Here is a 21928-nt window from a genome sequence, read left to right on the forward strand (position 1 = left end):
TAAAGACTTCATCAAAAAACTGATAGAACTAATAAATTCAGTAAAGTTGGAGGATACAAAATTAACATACAGAAATCAGTTGTATTACTATACACAAACAGCAAAATATCTGAAAAATAAATAAAGAAAATGATCCCATTCACAATAACATCAAAAGTAATAAAATACTTAGGAATAAATTCAACCAAGGAGGTGAAAGTTCTGTACACTGAAAATTATTTGACTTTGATGAAAGAAATTAAACAAGACACAGATAAATGAAAAGATTTCCCATGTTCACGCTTCAAAATAATATTTATACTGCCCAAATCCATGTACAGACTGAATACAATCCCTATCAAAATTCTAGTGGAATTTTTCACAGACATAGAAAAAACAATCCTAAAATTTGTACGGAACCACAAAAAGTCTGAATAAATTAAACCATCCCGAGAAAGAACAAAAGTGGAGGATCACACTTCCTGATTTCAAACTGTATCACAAAGCTATAATAACCAAAACAGTATGGTACTGGCAAAAATAGACACATAGCTCAATGGAACAGAAGCAAGAGCACAGACAAAAACCCTTGCCTATATGATCAATTAATGTTTGACAAGGGAGCCAAGAATACTCAATAGGGAAAGGATTATGTCTTCAATAATTCATATTAGGAAATTAGGTAATCTTGCAGAAGAATGAAATTGGACTCTATCTTACACTAATCACAGAATTTAACTCAAAATAGATAAAGATGTAAACAAAAGGTCTGAAACCATAAAATTCCCAGAATAAAACATAGGAAAAATGTTCCTTAATATTGGACTTAGCAACAATTTTTTGGATATGACATCAAAAAGCACAAGTAACAAAGACAAAGATGGGGGGACTACAAAAAAAGAATAGGTGGGACTATATAAATTAAAGTCTTTCTGTACAGCAAAAGAAATAATCAACAAAATGAAAAGTCAACCTACAGAATGGTACAAAATATTTGCAATTACATATTGATAAGGGGATAATATCTAAAATATATAAGGAACTCACATAACTCAATAGCAAAAATAATTTTCAGAAAATGATCTGATTAAAAAATGGGTAGAGGAACTGTGTCTAAAATGTTTTAGAGACATTTTTTTTTCCCCAAAGAAGACATACTATGACCAACAGGTACTTGAAAAGATGCTCAACTTCACTAATCATAGGGAAATGCAAATCAACACCACAATGAGACACCACTTGACACATGTTAGAATGGCTACTATCAAAAAGACAAGAGATAATGAGTGATGGCAAGAAAGTAATGAAAAGGGACTTCCTGTACACTGTCGGTGGGAGTGTAAATAGGTGCAGCCACTATGAAAAACAGTATGGAGGTTCCTCAAAAATTAAAAATAGAACCACCACATGATCCAGCAATTACATTTCTAGGTATATATCCAAAGGAAATAAAATCAGAATCTCAAAGAGATCTCTGCACCCCCATGTTCAATGCAGTATTATTTACAATAGCCAAGATAAGGAAGCAACCTAAGCGTCCATCTATGGGTGAATGGATACAGAAAATGTGGTGTATATCTATATATACAATGGACTATTTACTATTTAGCCATCAGAAGGAAGGAAATCCTGCTATTTGCACAACATGGATGTATCTTGGGTGTATTGTGTTAAGTGAAATAAGTCAGAAAGAGAAAGACACATACTGTACAATATCACTTATATGTGGAATCTAAAAAAGCTGAACTCAGAGTAAAATGGTAACTGCCAGGGGCTGGTGGGTGTGGGAAACTAGGCGATGTCAGTCAAATGGTGCAAACTTTCAAGCTATAAGATGAATAAATTCTAGGGCTCTAAGGTACAGCTTGGTGAAGATATTTAACAATACTATATTACATACTTGAAAGTTGCTAAGAGAGTAAATCAATGTCTTCACCACAAAAAAGAAATAGTAATTATGTGAGGTGGTAAGTGTTAAAGCACCCTATTGTGGTAATGATTTCACAATATGTCAGTGTATTAAATCGTCACCTTGTACACGTTAGACTTACACAATGTTGTATGTCAAGTATATCTTAATAAAGCTGAGGAAATATAACAGGGGCCCAATAGACAAATAATGCAAACCCTAGAGCAGGATGCAATCTATGAGTCTAATGTAAGCCATTCCAATTTCTACTTCCTATCTTAATTACTCAGTGGTTACTGTTGAACAAAGAATACATAAGAACAGACTGAAAACAAAATTTACATTAGTTAATAAAAAATGTGGAGAGTGGAACGCATACTAAATTCATCACCAGTTACCAGATTTTTAGAAAGTAATACACATGATCCTTATATGTAACTAAATATTAACTACTTTTTGTCAAAAATATTTGACCAGAAGATTCTATAATTTCTGTACCTTCTAGCATTAAGAGTTTGAAAACAATATATTTCTATGTAATTAGTCACCATTCAGCATAATTTCTGTAGTTATAATTCTGACAACTCCATCTTTCCAAGGGAATTTTTCTTTTTTGATAAGAAATGCGTCATGTCTGTGTTTGTGTTGTTGATTTTTTAAAGTTTTAAAATTTAAATCCAAAGGATCACTAACACCCTAGCAAAAATAAACATTTTTCTTAGGCGGACATTTTTAGTAAGCATTATTTTATCTTTTACCCCTTCTAATATAAGCCCTCAAAATTTTTTTCCTAAGACCTTTATCATTATGATGTCGTCACTTTTAATATTTTCCCTTGTATGTAAAAGTGTATGTTGTAGCCTATAAACTAGTTTCTCAATGGGTCATCCTAATTCTATGGCTTGTAGAGTGTGGTGACATTCTAGTAATACCCACCTAAAAAAGGAGCTTGCTTGCTTTACAGCTACTGTCAACTTGAAAATATTAACACAATGGAATAATGTTATCTAGTGATTATTGGCAATGTGTTTTAAGTGTTTGCTATTTAAGACACCCAGCCAAAAGAGTAACAAGAAATGTGAAGAATTGGGAATAGGTCAATTTTGGGGTACACAAGGTCAAAGTATTTAGAAGTCAGTCAATGACGTATGTTCTTAGGATGGCACCTATCACTGCCAGAGATCTTGGTCATCTGCTGACCTTCAGTTTGCCTGGGAGTGCTAATGCAAATGAGGTGAGGCTTTGTAGAGTTTCCTATAATCTCTTGAAAGATTTAACAACAGGGATCCATTTGCCAAATACACAAAAGGAAAACAGATCCTTCTATGTGCTTCTTAGAGGCTATATTTACATGCATCAAGTTGTTCAACATACAAAATAATTTAGGAAGGGGTTGAAGTCCAGTAAATAGATATTTCTTTGGACAGCGACCAATTATTAATGCAATGTTCCATGGACTAGAATGTCTGCCTATTTTTCAGAACTAGCCACCTCACTAATTCCAGTACCCACCTCCTCACCTCTGTTTTGATAAATGGTGTATTTTTTTCTGTGTAGCATAATGCAAACCTCCTTCCCACATTTACTTCCTTATTCCAGTGGTTGGAACACTGGGAAGCCTCTGGAAAAGGCAACCAAAAAAGACAGCATATTTTAGACTGTGACCATCCCAACTTTTGGTTAGAGCATACAAATTATACTGGGAAATATCTCTTCCCCCTGTGTGCAGCCTTAGTGGGACTCAAATTCAAGGTGTCCTACTTTCCCACAACTAAAACATAGGCATACCCCACAAGCACTTGAACATGCTTCTATATACTTCCCTTCAGTTCTATAAGCTAACTAATATAATTTCAACTTTTTTTTCCACTAAAATTTATCTCTCTTGCTGATGTCCATCAAAACCTATAAGATTGCAAACTGGAACTCTCTCTCAATTAACAATTTTTGTAAAGACTGGAAATGAAAGCTTCACTTGAAGATCAAATGCAGTGTCATCAAATAGAAGAATAAATCAGACCTACTTCTAAGGTTTAGTGGTTGCAACGATATTATTACAAAAGCCTGGTAACTTTCCAAAGTTAGCTACCCCAGGGCTACGATGTTCTTTCCCCCTACCCAACTGACCAAGAAATATAATTGTTAAACAGAATTCTCTATATTTGAATCTCTACAACTATATTTAAAGAAGACCTATATTCCTTTTCACTGTATCTTCAACTGCAATGCCAGACTCCTATGTCCTTTCTTTCCTTAGCATATGCAACATTTGGTAATCATACCCAAGCAGGTGAGTAAATGAGGAGTCATTTCAGATCTTTTCACATTCCTCCATGTTGCTCATGGAGGTAGGTGGAGGAACTGAGAAGGAATTACTGAGATACAATTTTTCACTGTCTACTTCTTCATGTAGTAAAAACACCATCATCATGTATTTCTAAGCCCACATCAATAATGACAGTTTATTGCCTAAGAGAAGCCCATCCTTTGCAATCAGGATAACATGCATTTGAGAATTTTCTGAACCAAAAGAAGCTAGTTTTCTTGTTAAATATGTGTTGAGTTTGCAACCCAAAGAAGTACACTGGCTCCCAGTCAGTTGCTAGAAGAGTGAGAGCCCGAATTGGAAATTCTTGGCCTTAAAGCCAAAGCATTTTCTCCAGTAGTTCTCAGGTTGTGTGGAAGAAAACTATAATCATAGTGAATCAAGAATCATAAAAGTTTCCAAAGCAATGGTATTCCCTTCTACCATTTAAAAATTCAAGTAACATTAAAAAATTTTATTTTTGTTTTTTTAACATGACTCTCTCTTCCTAAAAATGTTATTTACCACTTCATGTAGGTCCACCTTGTCTGCTAACTCCTACTCACCTTTGGGGCTTAGCTAAGCATCTACTTCGTCTAGAGTTTTCCTTTGCATCACACGAGTTGTGTTTACTGCTCCACTTATATAGAAAGCAGAGATTATTGTTTGTCTTGTTGTTGTTACTACTTTCATTATAATTTTTCATTATTACCCTGGAACAGTATCTGACACATAAAAAGTACTCAGAAATGCATTGTCTGAGTATAAGGCCTATCACCATATTTCTTATCCTTTTTTGTCCTTCCATAAAGTGAGTTTATTATAGAAGATTTATGGTAACTGTGAAAAATAAAAATGGGAAAAACTTCCAACAGTTTCACTGTACCAACCACAGCCTTGGAGTCATCACTTATTATATTATTAATAGACTCTTTTTAAATTTAATGTGCATTTATTGAGTCTAATCTATGTTAGAGATTATCCTGGGCATAGAGTGTTGAAAGTCATATATGACATAATGCCTGTCCTCAATAAATATATATTATAATGGGAGAGAATAATGAGATTACAATGATTACAATGATATGCAACAAATTCTATGATAGAGTTATGTACAAAATGTTATGAACTCATAGAAATGCCACTCTCAATTATATTACTGAAGATAAAAGCCAAACAATTGAAGTAAAGTCTGCCTAGCTTAAGTAGAAAAATAAACTATTGAAATAACACATGATAATTCACAGAATCACTGCAGAGGCCAGAGAACCAAAGTCAGAAAATGACCTGAAACAAAGAATGACTAGGATTTCATAATCAAAGCCAAAATAAGTACCACAAAACCAAGTTAGCTGTGGCACCGCTGCTCCTACTCTTGGAAATAGGAAGTTGGAAATGCAAGCTCATGTTGGATACCACATCTACCCCTCGTACATAGATATTACGGCTACTGTTCTGAACAAAATGGTTTTTCCATTGCTCCTGCTTCTTTGTGCCCCTGGCTCTTGATTAATCTGTGGTAGATATTATTATTACTCACAACTGGGATATATGGCCATACTGTACCTTTAAGAGAGGTTGTGGCTGAGATATCGCTCCCAATTTTCAACTGCCATACATGGGTGTGGGACTAGCCCTTTTCCCATCTCCACCACTTCTACCAGTATTGACGTGGCTTCCTCTTTATATCCTTATTTATAAAACCTCTGTTCAGCTAGACGTCAGATGATTCTCCAGACTGAGTGTCCTGTAATTTAGCTTTCATTTTGATGTGGTCATGGGATGGGGCAATCACAGCATTTATCTGCATTTCTGGCCCCTTTAACTCTACGGTGATATGCAATCTTATTCTCTCATCAAGCCTTGTGCAATTGGTCACTTTCTATGGAGTTATTCACAGATATAGACTAAAAATGTGCTGTTAATAAAGACAAACATACAAACCACAATCCAAAATTAGACCATGAAGGACTAAGGAGATCCAAGATGGTGGAGCAGATAAATGCTGTGATTGCCCCATCCCATGAACACATAAAAATGAAAGCTAAATTACAGGACACTCTGTCTGGAGAATCATCTGAAGTGATCATCACAGAGATTCCCCATGAAGGAGCAAGGGACCTGAACATCACACTTCCCATGAGCCCCCACAACATCTGGCTGTGAAAATCAGTGTGGATTTGGACCATCAGGTGGGTCGGAAGGCTGCGGGAAACCCAGACATCCTGGACTCACCCTGAACTCTGCACTCACCCTGGACTCTGTTAGAGGGACCGTGACTTTGGGGGTGTTGGAGACACATAGAAAGAGACTGAGTTGGGTAACTTCAGAGCGAGGACTGGAGGGACGGTAGGCATTTTCCCTGTGTGAGGTCCTCCTCCCAAGCAGCAACAAGTGGATACCATCTTGCCTATGTTGAGCCTGCCCCTAAACGGACAAATCTGAATCCCACAGGCCTGGTGAGTTCTGCTGCTGCACCCTGCTGACTCACTGGGACCCTGACTCATCCAACTTGCAGGAGGAGGAGGCTTTATCAGCAGCTGAACCATAAGGGAGCCAGCAGGTGTCAGCAGGCCTCACTTGGAGTGTCTTGGCTTTTTGCAGACCTATCCCACACCTAGTACTGGGGGCACCTGACCTTGGTTTGCAGTGTGGCCTCTCCCACATGCCTCCAGGGTTAATGTAGGCAGCGACCAACTGCAGATTGCTTTGTAGCTTCTACCAGGTACTCCCAGCCAGTCACTGAAGGATGGCTGACATGGGCCTGCACCGGACCCACCCTCCCAAGAAGCCCCAAAACCAACATACTTGGAGGTTGGCTTAAGACCACAGTATAGCACCACCCAATTAGCCCCACAAGCAGCACACACCAAGGGCAGTCTCAAAAGGCACCAGAGCCCACTGGGGTGAATCCCACTTCATAGGTTAAGCCCCACACACAGCAGCCTGTAAGTTGTGTACATGGACAAACCCCACAGCCAATCAGCCTGAGGGTCAATACCACCCATTGACATGCCAACAGCAATCAAGGCTCAACTATAACAGGAAGGCACACACAACCCACACAAGGAACATTCCTGGAGCACCCAGTACAGCTGACCCGGGTGACTGTGCCACAGGAACCCTACTACATAAGGCAACCTGGCAAGACTGAGAGACATAGCAGCCCTACCTAATATATAGGAACAAACACAGAGAGGCAGCCAAAATGAGGAAACAAAGAAATAGATCTTAAGTGAAAGAAGAGGAGAAAACGCCAGTTTTCAACAATCACTTTCAATGTAAGTGGATTAAATGTTATAAACAAAAACATAGGGTGGCTGAATGAATAAAAAAAAAACAAAGCCCTTACTTATGCTGCCTATAGAAGACTCACTTCAGATTGAAAGACACATACAGACTAAAAGTATAAGAATGGAAAAAGTTATTTCATGAAAATGGAAACAAACAACAAAAGGTGGGGTAGCAATACTTATACCAGACAAAATAGACTTCAAAACAAAGGCTTCAACAAGAGACAAAGAAAGACCCAGTAATCCCACTTCCTGGTATTTATCTAAGAAACCCAAAATGATACTTCGAGGGAGCATGTGTGTCCATGTGTTCATTATAGCATTGTTTACAATGGCCAAGATATGAAGGCAGCCTAGGTGCCCACCGATAGAAGAATGGATAAAGAGGAGGTGATATATATATATATAGTAAAATATTGCTCAGCCATGGAAGGGAATGTGTTCTTACCATCTGCAGCAGTATGGATGGACCTGGAGGGTATCGTTCTGAGTGGAGGATGTCAGACAGAGAAAGACCAGATACAATGTGATTTTGCTTATATGGGGAATCTAAAGAACAAATAAACAAAACAGAAACAGACTCATAGATACAGAGAACATTTTGATGGTTACTAGATGGAAGGGGAGTTGAGGTGGTGGGTGACAAGGGGGAAGGGATTAAGAAGTACAAATTGGTAGTTACAAATAGTCAGGGGATGTAGGGTAGAGAATAAGGAACATAGTCAATAATATTGTAATAACTATGCATGGTGTCAGGTGGGTACTCGATATATTGGAGTGATAGATGGGAGGGGAGTTGGGGAAAGAATGAAAAAGGTAAAGCGATCAAGAAATACAAATTGGTAGTTCCAAAATAATCATGGGAATGTAAAGTAAAGCATAGGGAATATAATCGATAATATGGTAATAAGTATAATATACATAGTGCCAGGTCAAGTACACTCGTCAAGGGGATCACTTCTTAAATTATATAAATTATACAAATGTCTAACCATATAAATGTCTAACCATATGTCTAACAACACACCTGAAATTATAATAAAATGATATTGAATATCAACTGTAACTGAAAAAACTAAAAAGGGGGGGTGGTTAGGTGAAGGGCAGTAAGTAGTCCAAATTTCCAGGTATAAAACAAATAAGTCATGGGGATGTAATGTCCTGCATGACAAACATGGTCGATAATATTGTGATAGCGTGGTAGGGTGTCGGATGGTTGCTGAACTTATCATGGCGATCACTTCTTTAGGTATATAAATGTTGAATAACTATGGTACACACCTGTCAGGGATAGCTCTCTGCAATGTGTTATGTTTTGAAAAAATAACTTGGAGTTAGCTGGCAGTCAAGGCAGCAAAATAAGCATTTGCAAAGGCACAGAATATCCTGATGCCCACAGAAGATTGACTGTGGTGGGGTAGAGAGCATTAGGGGGGCTTGAGGTAGGAATTAAGGAGGATAGGGATGGTAGGGGAGTGATACTGGTTATTGAGGCAGACACTGTATCAGAAAGGACCTACATTCCATGCTAGACATCTTTTACTTAATCCTCTGGGGAAAGGGAAACTGGGAGCAGATGTCAAATGGCTTTACTTGTATTTTAGAAAGATTATCATCATAGCAGGATGGATACTATATTGGAAAGGCTCATCTGGAAGCAAAGAGAACTGTAACTATAAATCACAGTGAGCAAAATGAGGCCAGGAACTGATGTAACTACAGTGACGATGGGGATAAGAGGACATGTTCAAGATGTGCTGACAAATGGAGTATAGGTTAAAATCTAAAATGTGCTAATCACTGAGGGTCAAAAAGTAAAATAAAATAAAATGCCTTTTCTTGAGGACCTTACAGTTTAGTTTAAGCAAAACTTAAAAATAAATGCTGTCATGAAGATTCTTGTGACTCTGTGTTTTAAAATTAAGTCCTTGAATGTTTAATACCTGTATATACGCATATAAACTAGGACCACTGGACATTTCATTAAAGTTCATTAATATCAACTAGATATTAAAATGTCTCACAGTTTTCTATATTCACCATGGTATAGACTGATACCAAAAAAAATAAAAAATAAAAGGGAACTCCTCAAATTCAACATAGATGGTGGAATTGGAAATTACAGCCTGGTTGCATCATATTTACATTTTTTGTAGGGACATTACTAGTCAAGGATGGAGTAGACGCAGGGTAATAAAACACAGTAAATGGACATAGGTACAATTTTTTGTGAGTTGTAAGTTACAAAATTATATATATATATATATATATATATATATATATATATATATATATATATAAATTATATATCATAAGTACTTCCTCTACAGGCTTTTTTTTTTTTTTTAAGGTGAATGGAAAGATTCAATTCCTCCTTCTCTCTTTCCCTTAACACATATTTATCAAATGCCTTCTATGTGTCCAAAATTAGGCTAGATAACAGAGTCACAAGGCAAAATCTTTGACCTCATAGACGTTACAGTTAGTCAAGAAAGATTGACATCTAGTGCAATGAAAGAAATATTGCATCTGTGAAGGAGAAGCACAGAATCCGTTAATGAGACTAGAATCCCATAATGAGCAATTCCAACTAGTTCTTGCCGTCTAAAAAACTAAGGCTGAATAATAACTACTAGCAGTTATTTAAGTTTTCACCTAATTATTCTAGGAAAGTGTATTCTTGGCTATGATAAAGTATTAAATAAAAAGAAGTTTTAGACTTCTTCTGAATAATAATAAAAATTATTTAATGAGACCAACTGAAATAACTGTATTAAGTGATTGGCATGACATGCCAAAGGATAGTTCAAATGTTCTTTCAGGTTTTGAAAAGTTGACGTGTCATGATAACATGGAAGTAAAAAAAAAAAAAAAAAAAAAATACTATTTATGTCATACTGTGAAGCAATATTTATGGGATTGTCGTGAAAATTGTCTGGCAAACTGTACGAGTCATATCTAATATCCTTACTATTATAATCCCTAAACCAAATTTGGTTCAAAAGTTCTGGAATATATTAGTGCCATATACTATCATAGCATTTACTCTGACCCTCACTTAGAAAAAGGAGTCTTTATGTCTAATTTAAACTATTTAGGTTATTATGTTGACCTGCATTTAAAGCACGTTGGGCGTGAATATTCTCTCATTCTTTGCAATATTAAGCAGTAAATTGCTTTTGGTAATATTGTGTGTGCATCCATTCAAATAAACAGGGCAATTTCTGCAAATTTAACTGTTTTTACAAAAATCTCATCATCTGAGAATATCACGTTACGCTCCTCTCTGAAAGTTCAACAAGTAGCAGCATTCATTCATATTTAAATCTGCCATGACTACACATGAGAGAAACATTACTGAGGTTTTCGTTCCAAACAAATTAGATGGCCCCAGTTAAAGGATGACTTCTTTACTCTGACATCATTGCCTTGATTTGTTCTATCACTTTATGATAGAGGAGAATTCACCCCATGTTCTGTGACTATGTGCTTGGTGGAGATACTTCAGTCTCAGGTTTTACAAGCAGCCTTTAGTTGAGGACCTAAGTCCCAAGTAAATTTTAGAAATAACGTATTTTAAAAGGGTGAAGCTTGTATAGAAACAACATCATTGAATCATTAATATTCTCTAATATTCTCTCTCTCTCTCTCTCTCACACACACACACACACACGCACACCACACACATAGAACAAAGTGAAAAGCTCACTTTTTCTTCTTCTTATGCTTCTTATAAGATGAAAGCATGCTAGTAAGAATAGAAAATCAGCATATATATATATATATATATATATATATATATATATATATATATATATCGTTATAGTTCAGACCATGTTCCCAGGACTTTGTCCTTTTTGCAGAGTCATTATATAGCAGACTCTGATTTTATATCTTAACTTTTCACCAAGTGACACCAGGAAAAAAAAAAAAAAAAGAAACCCACCACTGAACTGTGGATAGACAGGTCTGTATCACAGAGCAAACATTCATCCTTTTCTTTAATGAACAGGCAACATGATTTTCATGTTATGAACACTAAATTTTATAACATAGTGGGTAGTGCTCTTTGCTTTGCCCAGTACAAAGTCCAGCATTAAACTGGAGACCCGTTTGCAAAAATAGAGCAAGAAGGTATGTCTTCATCATGTCTTATCTACTGGCTTTTGCATTCATATTTTATATATTCATCTAAGTCACCTCTAGCCTTATCTTGCTCGAAGAGGGATTCAAAAAGAAAGAAAGAAAAATAGTTATCAAAAACAATTAGGTATCTTTTTAGGGATTCATGCAGGCAACTGTTAATGAGTCCTACAAATCACAGTGTAACATGAGGCCAGTGTTAAGATTTCTTTTTTAATCAGAAAGTTTCTAACTGAATTATACTAAAAATATTTCCCTTAGAAACATAGCAACTCTGACTAAAGTAGTAAACGAGACAGACATGGTCTTTTCTAGAGTCTAGGGGACAAGACAGACAATAATAGCAAGTTATACTAACATGTGATAAGTACTGCAGGAGAAGACACTGGGAACACAATGGCATGAGAGCCATGCCATTGGAACCGGAACCAAGTGTGTGTGTGTGTGTGTGTGTGTGTGTGTGTGTGTGTGTGTACCCTCACATATATGTGTTTGAACCTAGAAATGGCTTCTATGATGAGACCTGTTCATGATCAGGAGCAATTTAGTCAAAGATGTGAAGAGTGCGAGTATTTCAGTCAGAAGGAAGAACATAAGAATGACCCAACTCTCCAGTGAATTTTTTTGAAATTAGAGCTAATGCTGAGGCACTGAGTTAAAATCATGGGATTTACAAGCAAGGCTTGGCTCCCTTCGTTCAGTAGCAATGAGCAGATGTGCCACCTCTACACTGACACACCATATGAGAAAGTAAACCTGTAGACTGACAGCCAAATTCTCACAACCATGTCTTCGGGATTTATGACATTTTTCCTCGTGAAAAGAACCTCTGGTTCTATTGCGTTGTTTGTGTGTCAACTGTTGGTTAACTATTCTGATCAATAATAATTTGGATTAGATAAAATTCTTACAAACAAAAGTAAGGGCTTGGCTTTAGCGTAAGAACAGTACAGAAATACCCAAGCATACATTTTATAATCTATGTTTACTATATCCAATATTTCTGTATAGGAAAGCCTGACCATTTATTGTCAGGATTCGTAGGTATGAAGATTATGTCTCATTTTTCCAAATCTGCCCAGTGGAAGATTTCTGGCCAAATATTTGAACCCATTACTTCCAATTTGAACTAAATAAACACGCATAAAATAATCTTTTTCAAGTGCAACTTATTATAACTATCTTCCTCAAACTAATCTAAAGTTTCATAGACTATTTGTCTAAATACATTCTACTGCCTGAATAATTTATTTAACTTTGTGTTGGCCAAGGCAGAGCCATCACTGTTATTCCTATTCAGAGTCAAGTGCCACTGTGATTGGATTCTCATAATTCTAAACAATTGTCCCCACGTTAGAAAGGAACAGAGAAAAAGAGGATGCCTTGAGAGGCACATTTAGACACATTTTCTCCAGTTTTCATGTGTAAGCAATAATCCACACAATGACCCATCAATTTTAGAATATATTTTCTTCTCTCCATTTCTTCCACTAATAATTTAAGTGGCTTCAGGGACTTTAAGGGACTTCAAAATATGCTCTTGAAAAACAACAAAGTGTTATAACCAAAGACTACAGATCTACTTCACAAGCAGTGGGGAATGTGAGAGTAGGTATATGGTGACTAGTTATAGTGTTTCTTTAAGAAAGTGTGAAAAGAGCCCTGCAAGCCACAGACATTTGAAGAGGGTCATCTTGACCATTGTGGTCTCTTCCTACCTGCCTCTTTGGAAATCTGTGTGAAGGATTCCACACCTTTCTCTCCATAGCTTCCTTCAGATGCGAGAGTAGACACGTAAGTCCAGCCTAGGAACTTTACAATGTCTACCATGGCCTGAGCTTGGAAGGAGTCAGGTGGAACCACGCGAGAGAAGAAGTCATAGCGCCGGTCGTCACTTAACTCGGGTGCCGTTGATGCATAACTAATCTGGGGGATCTGAAAAGACAAGAAAGCACCACATGAGAGCACACCCTCATGACGTAAGAGACTCATTTACACATATGACAATTTACTCAAAATACAGGACTTGAGTTCCAAAGAGGATGTGTATTTTGCCAAATACCGTATATAACTGTAGACCACCTATTAAAAAAAATAAAATGCCACTTCTCAATGGCACAAAAGCATGTAGTTTTGTGCCTTGGCCTTTTGTTTTCTTCTCTTGGGAAGAAGAGATGAGGATGGCATGGAATTACATAGGCCATGATGGTCAGGAGGAAATAATTTATAATCATTCTGGCTAACATTTCGAATCATGCTTTACTTCTTATAAAATAAGAGAAACAAAAAACACAATTGCCTACCGAGCGTCTATATAGAGAATGGTTGAGGTCACATAACTCATGAATATCGGTGGCTGTCTGAGTCATCTAACATTGATTTTGTGCTGATCACCTGTGAGGAAATATCTAAGCAAGCTATATGCATTATTTAATTAATTCTTCATAAGAATATTATGAAGTAGCTCAGTAACACCCTAAGACCCCAGCAAGGGGCTTCTCTCCCCCAAGGCCTTCACCTCAGTGGTCCTGGCACTTTAGAGGACCTTCTCACAATGTTCTAAGTTCTCCTTCGGGTACTGGGAAAGGGCTGGCAGTCCTGTCTGAGGGGAACCACATGGGCTTCTGATTCCCTTTTTTCTCTTTAGAGAATTCTCGGACCCTCCACCTTACATGGCATTAACCAGATGTCCCGAGTTCTAGAACTTGTTCCTATAGGGATCATGCTAGGGCCCTATAGCAGAACGCTGGTTCCAGGAGGGCAGGCTGACAAGCAGATCACTCCCCTTGGCTCGCATTATATTTATTTCTTAGAATCATGTGCGATTAGACTATCTGAATAATTCTGACATGTTGATTTGAGCAAAATCAAATTGTGTATATAGAAAGAGATCCTGAAAAAAGTGTTTGCCGGTCGTCCCAAATACCCCAGGGGAAGCCCTGAAGTATCCATAGATGAGAAATCTGGCTTAGGGCCTAACTTCAGGATCGCTAAGCTAGTTATTTTTATAATGTACTGTCCCTAGTTCTTCCCCTTCATATAGCCATGCAGCAGACTAGGACCGGTACAATTAACCAACCTCTAACGATGATCAGCTCCTACAAAATGCTCTCATTTATTGCTTTAGAAATAATGTCTACTAGTTATTCCACGTTTATTACATGTCAGTCATGTTCTAAAGGTTTAATATGCATTACCTTATTTAAGTATCAGTAAATATGCTTTACTATACTATACTATATCATAATATACTATTATTAACTAATTTTACAAAGGAGGAAATTGAGACTTAAAGTAGAATGCAATCTTGCCTCAGTTCAGTGTTGCAGGACCAAGAGCGGTACTCAGTCCTGGAACTGCCCAGTGCAAATGTCTGGACTCTTAACTGTGTTACTTTGCTGAATTGTTGCTAAAACATTTTGATAGTAAGTATAAGACAAGGAAGGACAGTAGATTACTAAAATCCAGGCCAATTTCTGTCCACCACACTGACTACTGACATACTAAAAGATATTTTACAGGTCACTCTTAGGCTGTTCAAATATTTAAATGCCTTATTAAAGCCTAAACAAATATATTAATAGAATGAGTTCCCTATGTTTCATTCATAGTTCTGAGGTTATAAATTTCGGGTAAAGAAAATGTCTACTGAATAAAGGCTTTGGGCAGAAAAAATAAAAAGGAGGCAGGGAGGAAGTGAGGTGTGTGTGTGGGAGAGACAGAGACAGAAAGAGAGAGAGAGAAAGAGAGAGAGAGAGAGAGAGAGAGAGAGAGAGAGAGAGAGAGAGAGAGAGAGAGAGAGAGACCTATTCTTACAAGAAACAAAATGTAAAGAAACCAAGCATGTCAACACATTTACATCAATTTCAACTTGTGGAAATGTAAAAGCTTCATGCTATTGTGCAGATGTCTTCCTTGCCAAAATCCCTTTCTACCTTTGAACAAGTGCTAATAAAGACACACCCATCCCTCTACTTGAATTTGCATTTACATAGCTGCTGCAAAATATCAGAATAGTGAAGTGTCCCAACGCAGATACATGTTCTAAACTATGCCCCAAATTTTAGGAACAAAAATCCAGGTGAAGCAGATTTCTTTCCTCACTATCATGCAACCTTTGAAAATGGTTAGTATCTATCCCTTCCATTATAAACAAGAAATACCTCCTAGTTTAAGACTCACATCCCTTTAGGATCATACACATATCCTATTTCAAATGACATTTATTTCTACAGTATGCTTATAATGACGCTAGCATAAGGAATGAAAGAACAAATGGGTTTCGTTTCTGAGATAAAAATACGGCTGTATAAGAATATCCCTCCTAACAATAAGATGAAGAACTGGAAAAATTTATGCAAACTTTGAAATATGATTCTGTATCCTTATCTAGCCATTATGCTGCATATTTAGCTACTTATTTTCAAACCAGTGTTTAAGCCTACAGAGCAAATATTTTGAAGAGTGTTTTATAACTGGTACTTAAAATTGACCAAATTACTATTAATCATCTTTAGTGGTTAACTTCTACCCTCTTGATATCTAGCTGTACATTCTTTTTCTGCTACTAAAACATTCCCCTCTTGCTAGGCTCCTATGGAAATGTAGAATTGATCTTTTGATAAAGATAATTTAGTATAATAATAGTTGAGCTCTAGAAAAATAGATATTCCATCTCTCTTTGAGCCTTCTTCCAATTTAAAAAAACTAAAACACTTTTCATCTTTATCATAGGGCTAAATTTTCATTTTATTATTCTAATTTTACTTTATAAAAATTCACCTATCACACAAAATTGGTTTTGTTATTGATGATTATCAAATAGAATTAAAACCATCTATTGTGTTTGTTTAGAATGAGTTTGTACTTTTCCTTAGAATATTAATAGCACATACTATTTATGAAAAATATAGAAATAAAACTGGAAAATAACTTTAACGCCTTGATCCCTGTTAATATTTTGTATGTTTTATCATTTGTGTGTGTGCGTGTGGGCATGCACATATGTATTATCAATTACAAAATCATGAGTCCTAATTTCTTTTTCCCTCCCCCAACCCTTTTCATTTTTCTTTTTCTTTCTGGTTGCATATATTCTACTAAGCTAAGCTTAACCTAAACATAACCTTCATTGTTTAATGTTTAAACATTTATCAAGTTTTCACTATTACTAGAAATTAAAAAAAAAAAAAAAAATCCTGACAGGTAACGCAAGTCATTGTAAACATCCATGAGTATTTTCTTAGACTATTAGTCAAGCCCCTCCCTCACCAAAGTGGCAGAAATATTTGAGGCTCACATTTAAATATTTCCCTATATGGAAATTACTTGAGACTGTTCTCTAAGGTAAATCAACAATCTATATATTTTTTTCTCCCAAATGGTTAACTATTGCCCCAGCACCATATATTAAATAATTATTTATTCTTTATTGATAGGAAAGACCATCTGCTGTCACAGCTTAAATTTTTAACAATTTTGGGTCTTTGGAGTGTATTCTCTACTATTCCACTTTTCTGTCTTCCGAGTATTTTACTGTTATCATTATTATAAACTTAGAGCTTCTTAGGGCTCCATTAGTTGGAACATATTCTCTCTTCATAACTGTTCTTTTAAAAAGGACCATGAGTAATCATACATTTAATTTTCCAGCTGAACTTTAGCTTAAGTTTCTCAAGTTCATAATAATAAAGTTTCAATAAGATTATGATGAGAATTACATTATATTTATACATTAATTTTCAAAGAATTGATGCATTTACAGTATTTTATTTTCCCTTATGGAACAATACTTATTTTTATCCATTTTGTTATTTATTACTTTCTCTTAGTAAAATTTTACAATTGTCTCCATGTAGGCCTTGCACAGTGTTAACTTTATTTCTAGATAATTGTTATTTGTATCGCATTAGGAATGATACAAAATTTTCATTTTATTTTCTATTTATTGCTGGTGTATAAGAATCTATTAATTTTGTATATTTACTTTGTGACTTACACTCTTGTTAAAATTCATATTAATTCTATTATAATAGCTTTCAGTTTATTTTCTTGGGATTTCAGGGTAAACCAGTCATATTAAAATAATTCATTTAGTTTTCTTTTTCTAATTACATCAGCTAGACTTTCCAGGAAAATAAGGATGATAGTGGTGAAATTAGCTTGTCTTTTTCCTATTTCTCAACAGTGAGTATTTAAAATTAATTAACAGTGATTCTCATTTCCTATCTTGAAAAATGTAGTCAAATGAAAAATTAAGATTATCAGTTAAAATTTTATTTTGCCAAAATACAATCTTAGCTAGAACTCATAGTACTATGTGTGTCTTCATATAGTTGAGAAAGTATTCCCCTCCAAAAATTCTCTTTTGCAAAGAAAATATCCTCAGTTTCTCCACTTATTTCTCCAAAGACATGAATCGCAAGATGGAAAACCAGTTTCAAGTAATCAAGTTTTTGAGACAGAATAGTTCTCACACCTTAAAATTATAATTTAAAATTTAGGTAGCAGTCAACTTTCCTGACCCTTTTTAAACGTTGAAAAGCAAACAGAATAAAAACAGCAATTAAAAAAAAAAAAAAAAAAATCACTCTTTGAGTCTTCAGATGCAACATTTCCCAAACCTGTATCTTACTCTTAAAAAAAAAAAAGCCCAGTTCTCTGTTTCTAAGTTTACGTTTTCAAAATATGTACGCACATTTAAGGCCCTAAGAATTTCTAAGAGAAAGAAGACAAGGGGAAAACTATTTTCAAAAATAATTAAGATGGGCATTTAAATAACTTACACCCTGTATACCTTGTAAAAACTTTCAAGTCACCAATATTCATACCTCACCAATACAAGTGATTGTGATGACTGGATTCTTTTGGTGGAAGAAAAGAATAATCAAAAGTAAAATTATATCTCATTAATGTCGCACACCAATCGCTAGGAGGAGCTTAAGGCTCCCTCCTAACCTCTCCCCAATATTTGCCCCGGAAAGCACAGCTTACAGGAAGATAAGTTGATGGGTTCTTCTGCAACAGCATAATTTTCTTTGGTAACAAGTGTCACAACTTTCATTAAACAATCATCTGTATAATTACCTGCTTACTGGTCTCTCCTTTCTGGGAGAATACTTATTCTCATGGAGAATAACAACCTTGTTCGTTATGTCATTATTTTATCACCCCCTGGATAGTCCTCTCTCCACGACAGAATAGGAAAGCTGGTCAGTATTTGTGGAATGAACAAGTGAACCAGTAAATGAATGAATGGAACGGTCCTAAGGAACAGAATCCCTCCTCTGCATGGCTGGAGTGGCTTCCACAGCACTTGGAAGTTACCCCTGCCCTGGGCAGGTCTGTGACAGGTAGCTTTAACCATGGCAACAAATACTTTTTTCTCAGCCTTTCTTTTCTTTGGCATACTTTTCCCTAGGATTTCCTTCCTCATCATTGGAATGTAGAACCAGCTGAGCTTGGATGGGGCTCCAAAACTAAAGGGACCTAGGGAGGCATTTAGACTGCTCACTGTTTTTCCTCTTAGGCCTGAGATTCGACAACTCCAGGGAACACATACCACAGTGCCCAGAGGTCAGTCTAACGCTTCAAGACATACATGGGTTTATCATTTTAAACAGGGAGATTCTGCCCCTGCTGTCTCCTTAGCTTTTCTCCCTTCCAGGAGCAGGCTTGGCTATCAGATACTAGAAGGAATTAGTGTCTTCAGTTCCAGTTAAATGTCTTTACTTTATGTTAACATTGCCATTACCAAATCAAAATAGAAAAAGAAAGAAGAAAGGAAAATGAAAAGAAGGAATATATTAAACGAAACTAGAGAAAATAATTCTGTAATTTCTAATACATACAAAATGAAATATCATGAGTGTGTGATGCACTTTCACTTTCCAAGTGTTGACAAGATTGAACTCGTCTAAATATAATTTTATTCTTATAATCACTATAAAGTCAAACACTAGGCACAGGGATCTCAAAGGTTGAGAAACACACCCCTCCAGACATCATCTTAGTGTCACTATCTGTCAAAACAACTTAAGACCCAAGTCCAGATGTGAACTAGATTACATCAATATAAACATATTTAAGCCCTAATTGCCACAACTACTCCCACACAAACTTGATTCTCATCAAAATAAATTTCTAAATATTTATAGAAATGAAGAAACCATTTCATTTATTTGGGGGAAAAAAAAAAAAAAAAAAAAAAGATCTGCAATTGGTTTCATGCATTTTGAGCTTCTTCCTGTTTATAAGGGTAGTAGTACCTATGACAAGGTCAAGTCCCCTGAGAACTTCTTATTTCCGGAAAGGTGAATGAGGGTTATGGATTCTGGGCAATTTGAGCAGCTAGGAAAGCAAACACAAAATGTACTAACTCTTGTTCTAGAGGGCAGTTTCTACAAAACTTGTAAAAGGCAAGTTTTGGAAGTATTATGTGCAATTAAAATAATGCTCCAGTGTACCTGTTGAGATATTAATGAACTCCCAGTAGGCATTATTAAGTTCACAGTTAGCAGTAATTTCACTCTGAGTTCTTATTAAGCTCCATTGATATGGATCCCCCCAAAAAAAGGGAAAATGGTGATTAACCCTTGCAGACTCGTTCTTTGAAGCATCCTTCTCTTTCCTTTATACTTACCTGTTTCCTACATAGCATCTCTGTTCATGTCATGATGGTTGAAGTTTAATTCTGATGTGGGAGAGTATTTATTTATTTCAAAGTACTGAGTAATAATTCTCAATTAGTTTAAAATCTGGAGTTTCACTCAACTTTGAATTACTCATGACAGAGATGACCACCAAGTATTGCAACTCTTTTTTCTTTATGTGTGTGTGTGTGTGTGTGTGTGTGTGTGTGTGTGTGTGTAGGCACCCTAACGCCGTCTGGAGGTTGGAGAAATAACTCCACCCCATAGCTCCAGAGCATTCAATGACAAAGTGCAATAGAGAACTTGTCCTGCCAATAAGGGACACAGAAATCATCAGCACACACTTGACTGGAGGAATGGAGAGAAAAAAGAAAGGAAGTGATTTTTATGTCCTTTCAGGGTCCTTCTTAATCCTACATGTCTATGAATTATCTCTGGCCAGCATCCCTGTAAACCACCATTCATTAAGAAACAAAAAGTAACCAAGATGTGTTCCTTTAACATTTCTCATATTTATTAGATATGATCCTAGATCTCTCTTTTAGGCCCCAAGAGCCAGAGTCTCATGTCTCGAAAATAAGACCTAGCCAGACAATCAGCTGTAATGCGTCTTTAGGAGAAAAAATTAATATAAGACCCAGTCTTATTTTACTATAAGATCAGGTTTTATCTAACATAATATAATATTAAGACCGGGTTTTATATTAATTTTTGCTCCAAAAGATGTATTAGAGCTGATTGTCCAGCTAGGTCTTATTTTCAGGGAAACACAGTAAATGTCAAATCTCTGTAGAGCAGGCTTCTCGACCTCGGTACTATTGACATTTGCCATCAGATAATTCTTTGTTGGGTGTGGGGGGCGGAGGTGGAGATGTTGTCCTGTGCGGTATAGGATGGTTAACAGGATCCCTGAATCTGTCACTAGATGCCATTAGCACATCTTGCAGTCACAATCAAAATGACTGCAGACAATGCAAAAGAGCTGTTTGTGTATGCTGGGGGCTAGGGGGTCAGTGAAAAATTACTCCGGTTGAGAATCACTAGGCTAGAAGTTTGTCTGTGCAAACGGACTATTGCAGTCATAGTACCTTGGTCACAAAGTGACAACAAAAGGAGGAGATAGTTTTATTGTGTTATAGGCTCTTTATAATTTACATATTTTCCTTTCCATTTGACAATCTTTCCCAATCCCAATCATCAAAGCTCTGTGTGTTTCCCATCACCTTCAATCATCTGGCCTCTCAGTAGAATACACAATGACAAAACTGCGGAAATGCTCAGTCCTTTACATAGACACAGATGGGAACTTCTTAAAGTGAAGAAAGCCTTTTTCAGGAGAAAACAAAATTAAACCCAAAGTTACTTTCTCTCTGAGAACTATTGCTATCTTTTTAAGTATGTTACAGTCCAAAAATCTTGATTACTCAGGATGTTTGAAAATGGAGTGCTCCAGTTAATTGAATATTGTAGTAAACTACGTGCTATGCTCTATGCAAATTCCAGTTTTCAAAAAGTTAGAGCACAATAAAGTGCACTTAACAGAAATGCTACTGAACACGATGCAATCTTAGCTTAATGATTCAGAATCCACTTCAGAGTCTGGCAGGGCTGCAGACACATTAATTCTCATTGTATAAGACTAAGATGT

The 21928-nt window shown here is 36.2% G+C and overlaps 1 protein-coding gene across 10 annotated transcripts in view; it reads right to left on the reverse strand.

Moving 5' to 3' along the window:
* The window catches only part of GRM7 (glutamate metabotropic receptor 7), an 820225-nt gene that overhangs the window by 550001 nt on the left and 248296 nt on the right, over positions 1 to 21928 (reverse strand). For 9 of the 10 annotated variants that reach the window (XR_016021304.1, XR_012489707.2, XR_012489705.2 and 6 more), the window contains exon 2: positions 13348 to 13564. Coding sequence is in view for 5 of the 10 variants with exons in the window: in XM_074313056.2 (XP_074169157.1) it covers positions 13348 to 13564 (217 nt within the window). In the remaining 5 variants the exon portion in view is untranslated. The remainder of the gene's footprint in view (positions 1 to 13347; positions 13565 to 21928) is intronic. The other variant, XM_074313055.2, reaches the window with a different exon arrangement.

Source organism: Rhinolophus sinicus, chromosome 5 (genome assembly GCF_057876585.1).
Source record: "Rhinolophus sinicus isolate RSI-liver-muscle chromosome 5, RSI-T2T, whole genome shotgun sequence".
Lineage (NCBI taxonomy): Eukaryota > Metazoa > Chordata > Mammalia > Chiroptera > Rhinolophidae > Rhinolophus > Rhinolophus sinicus.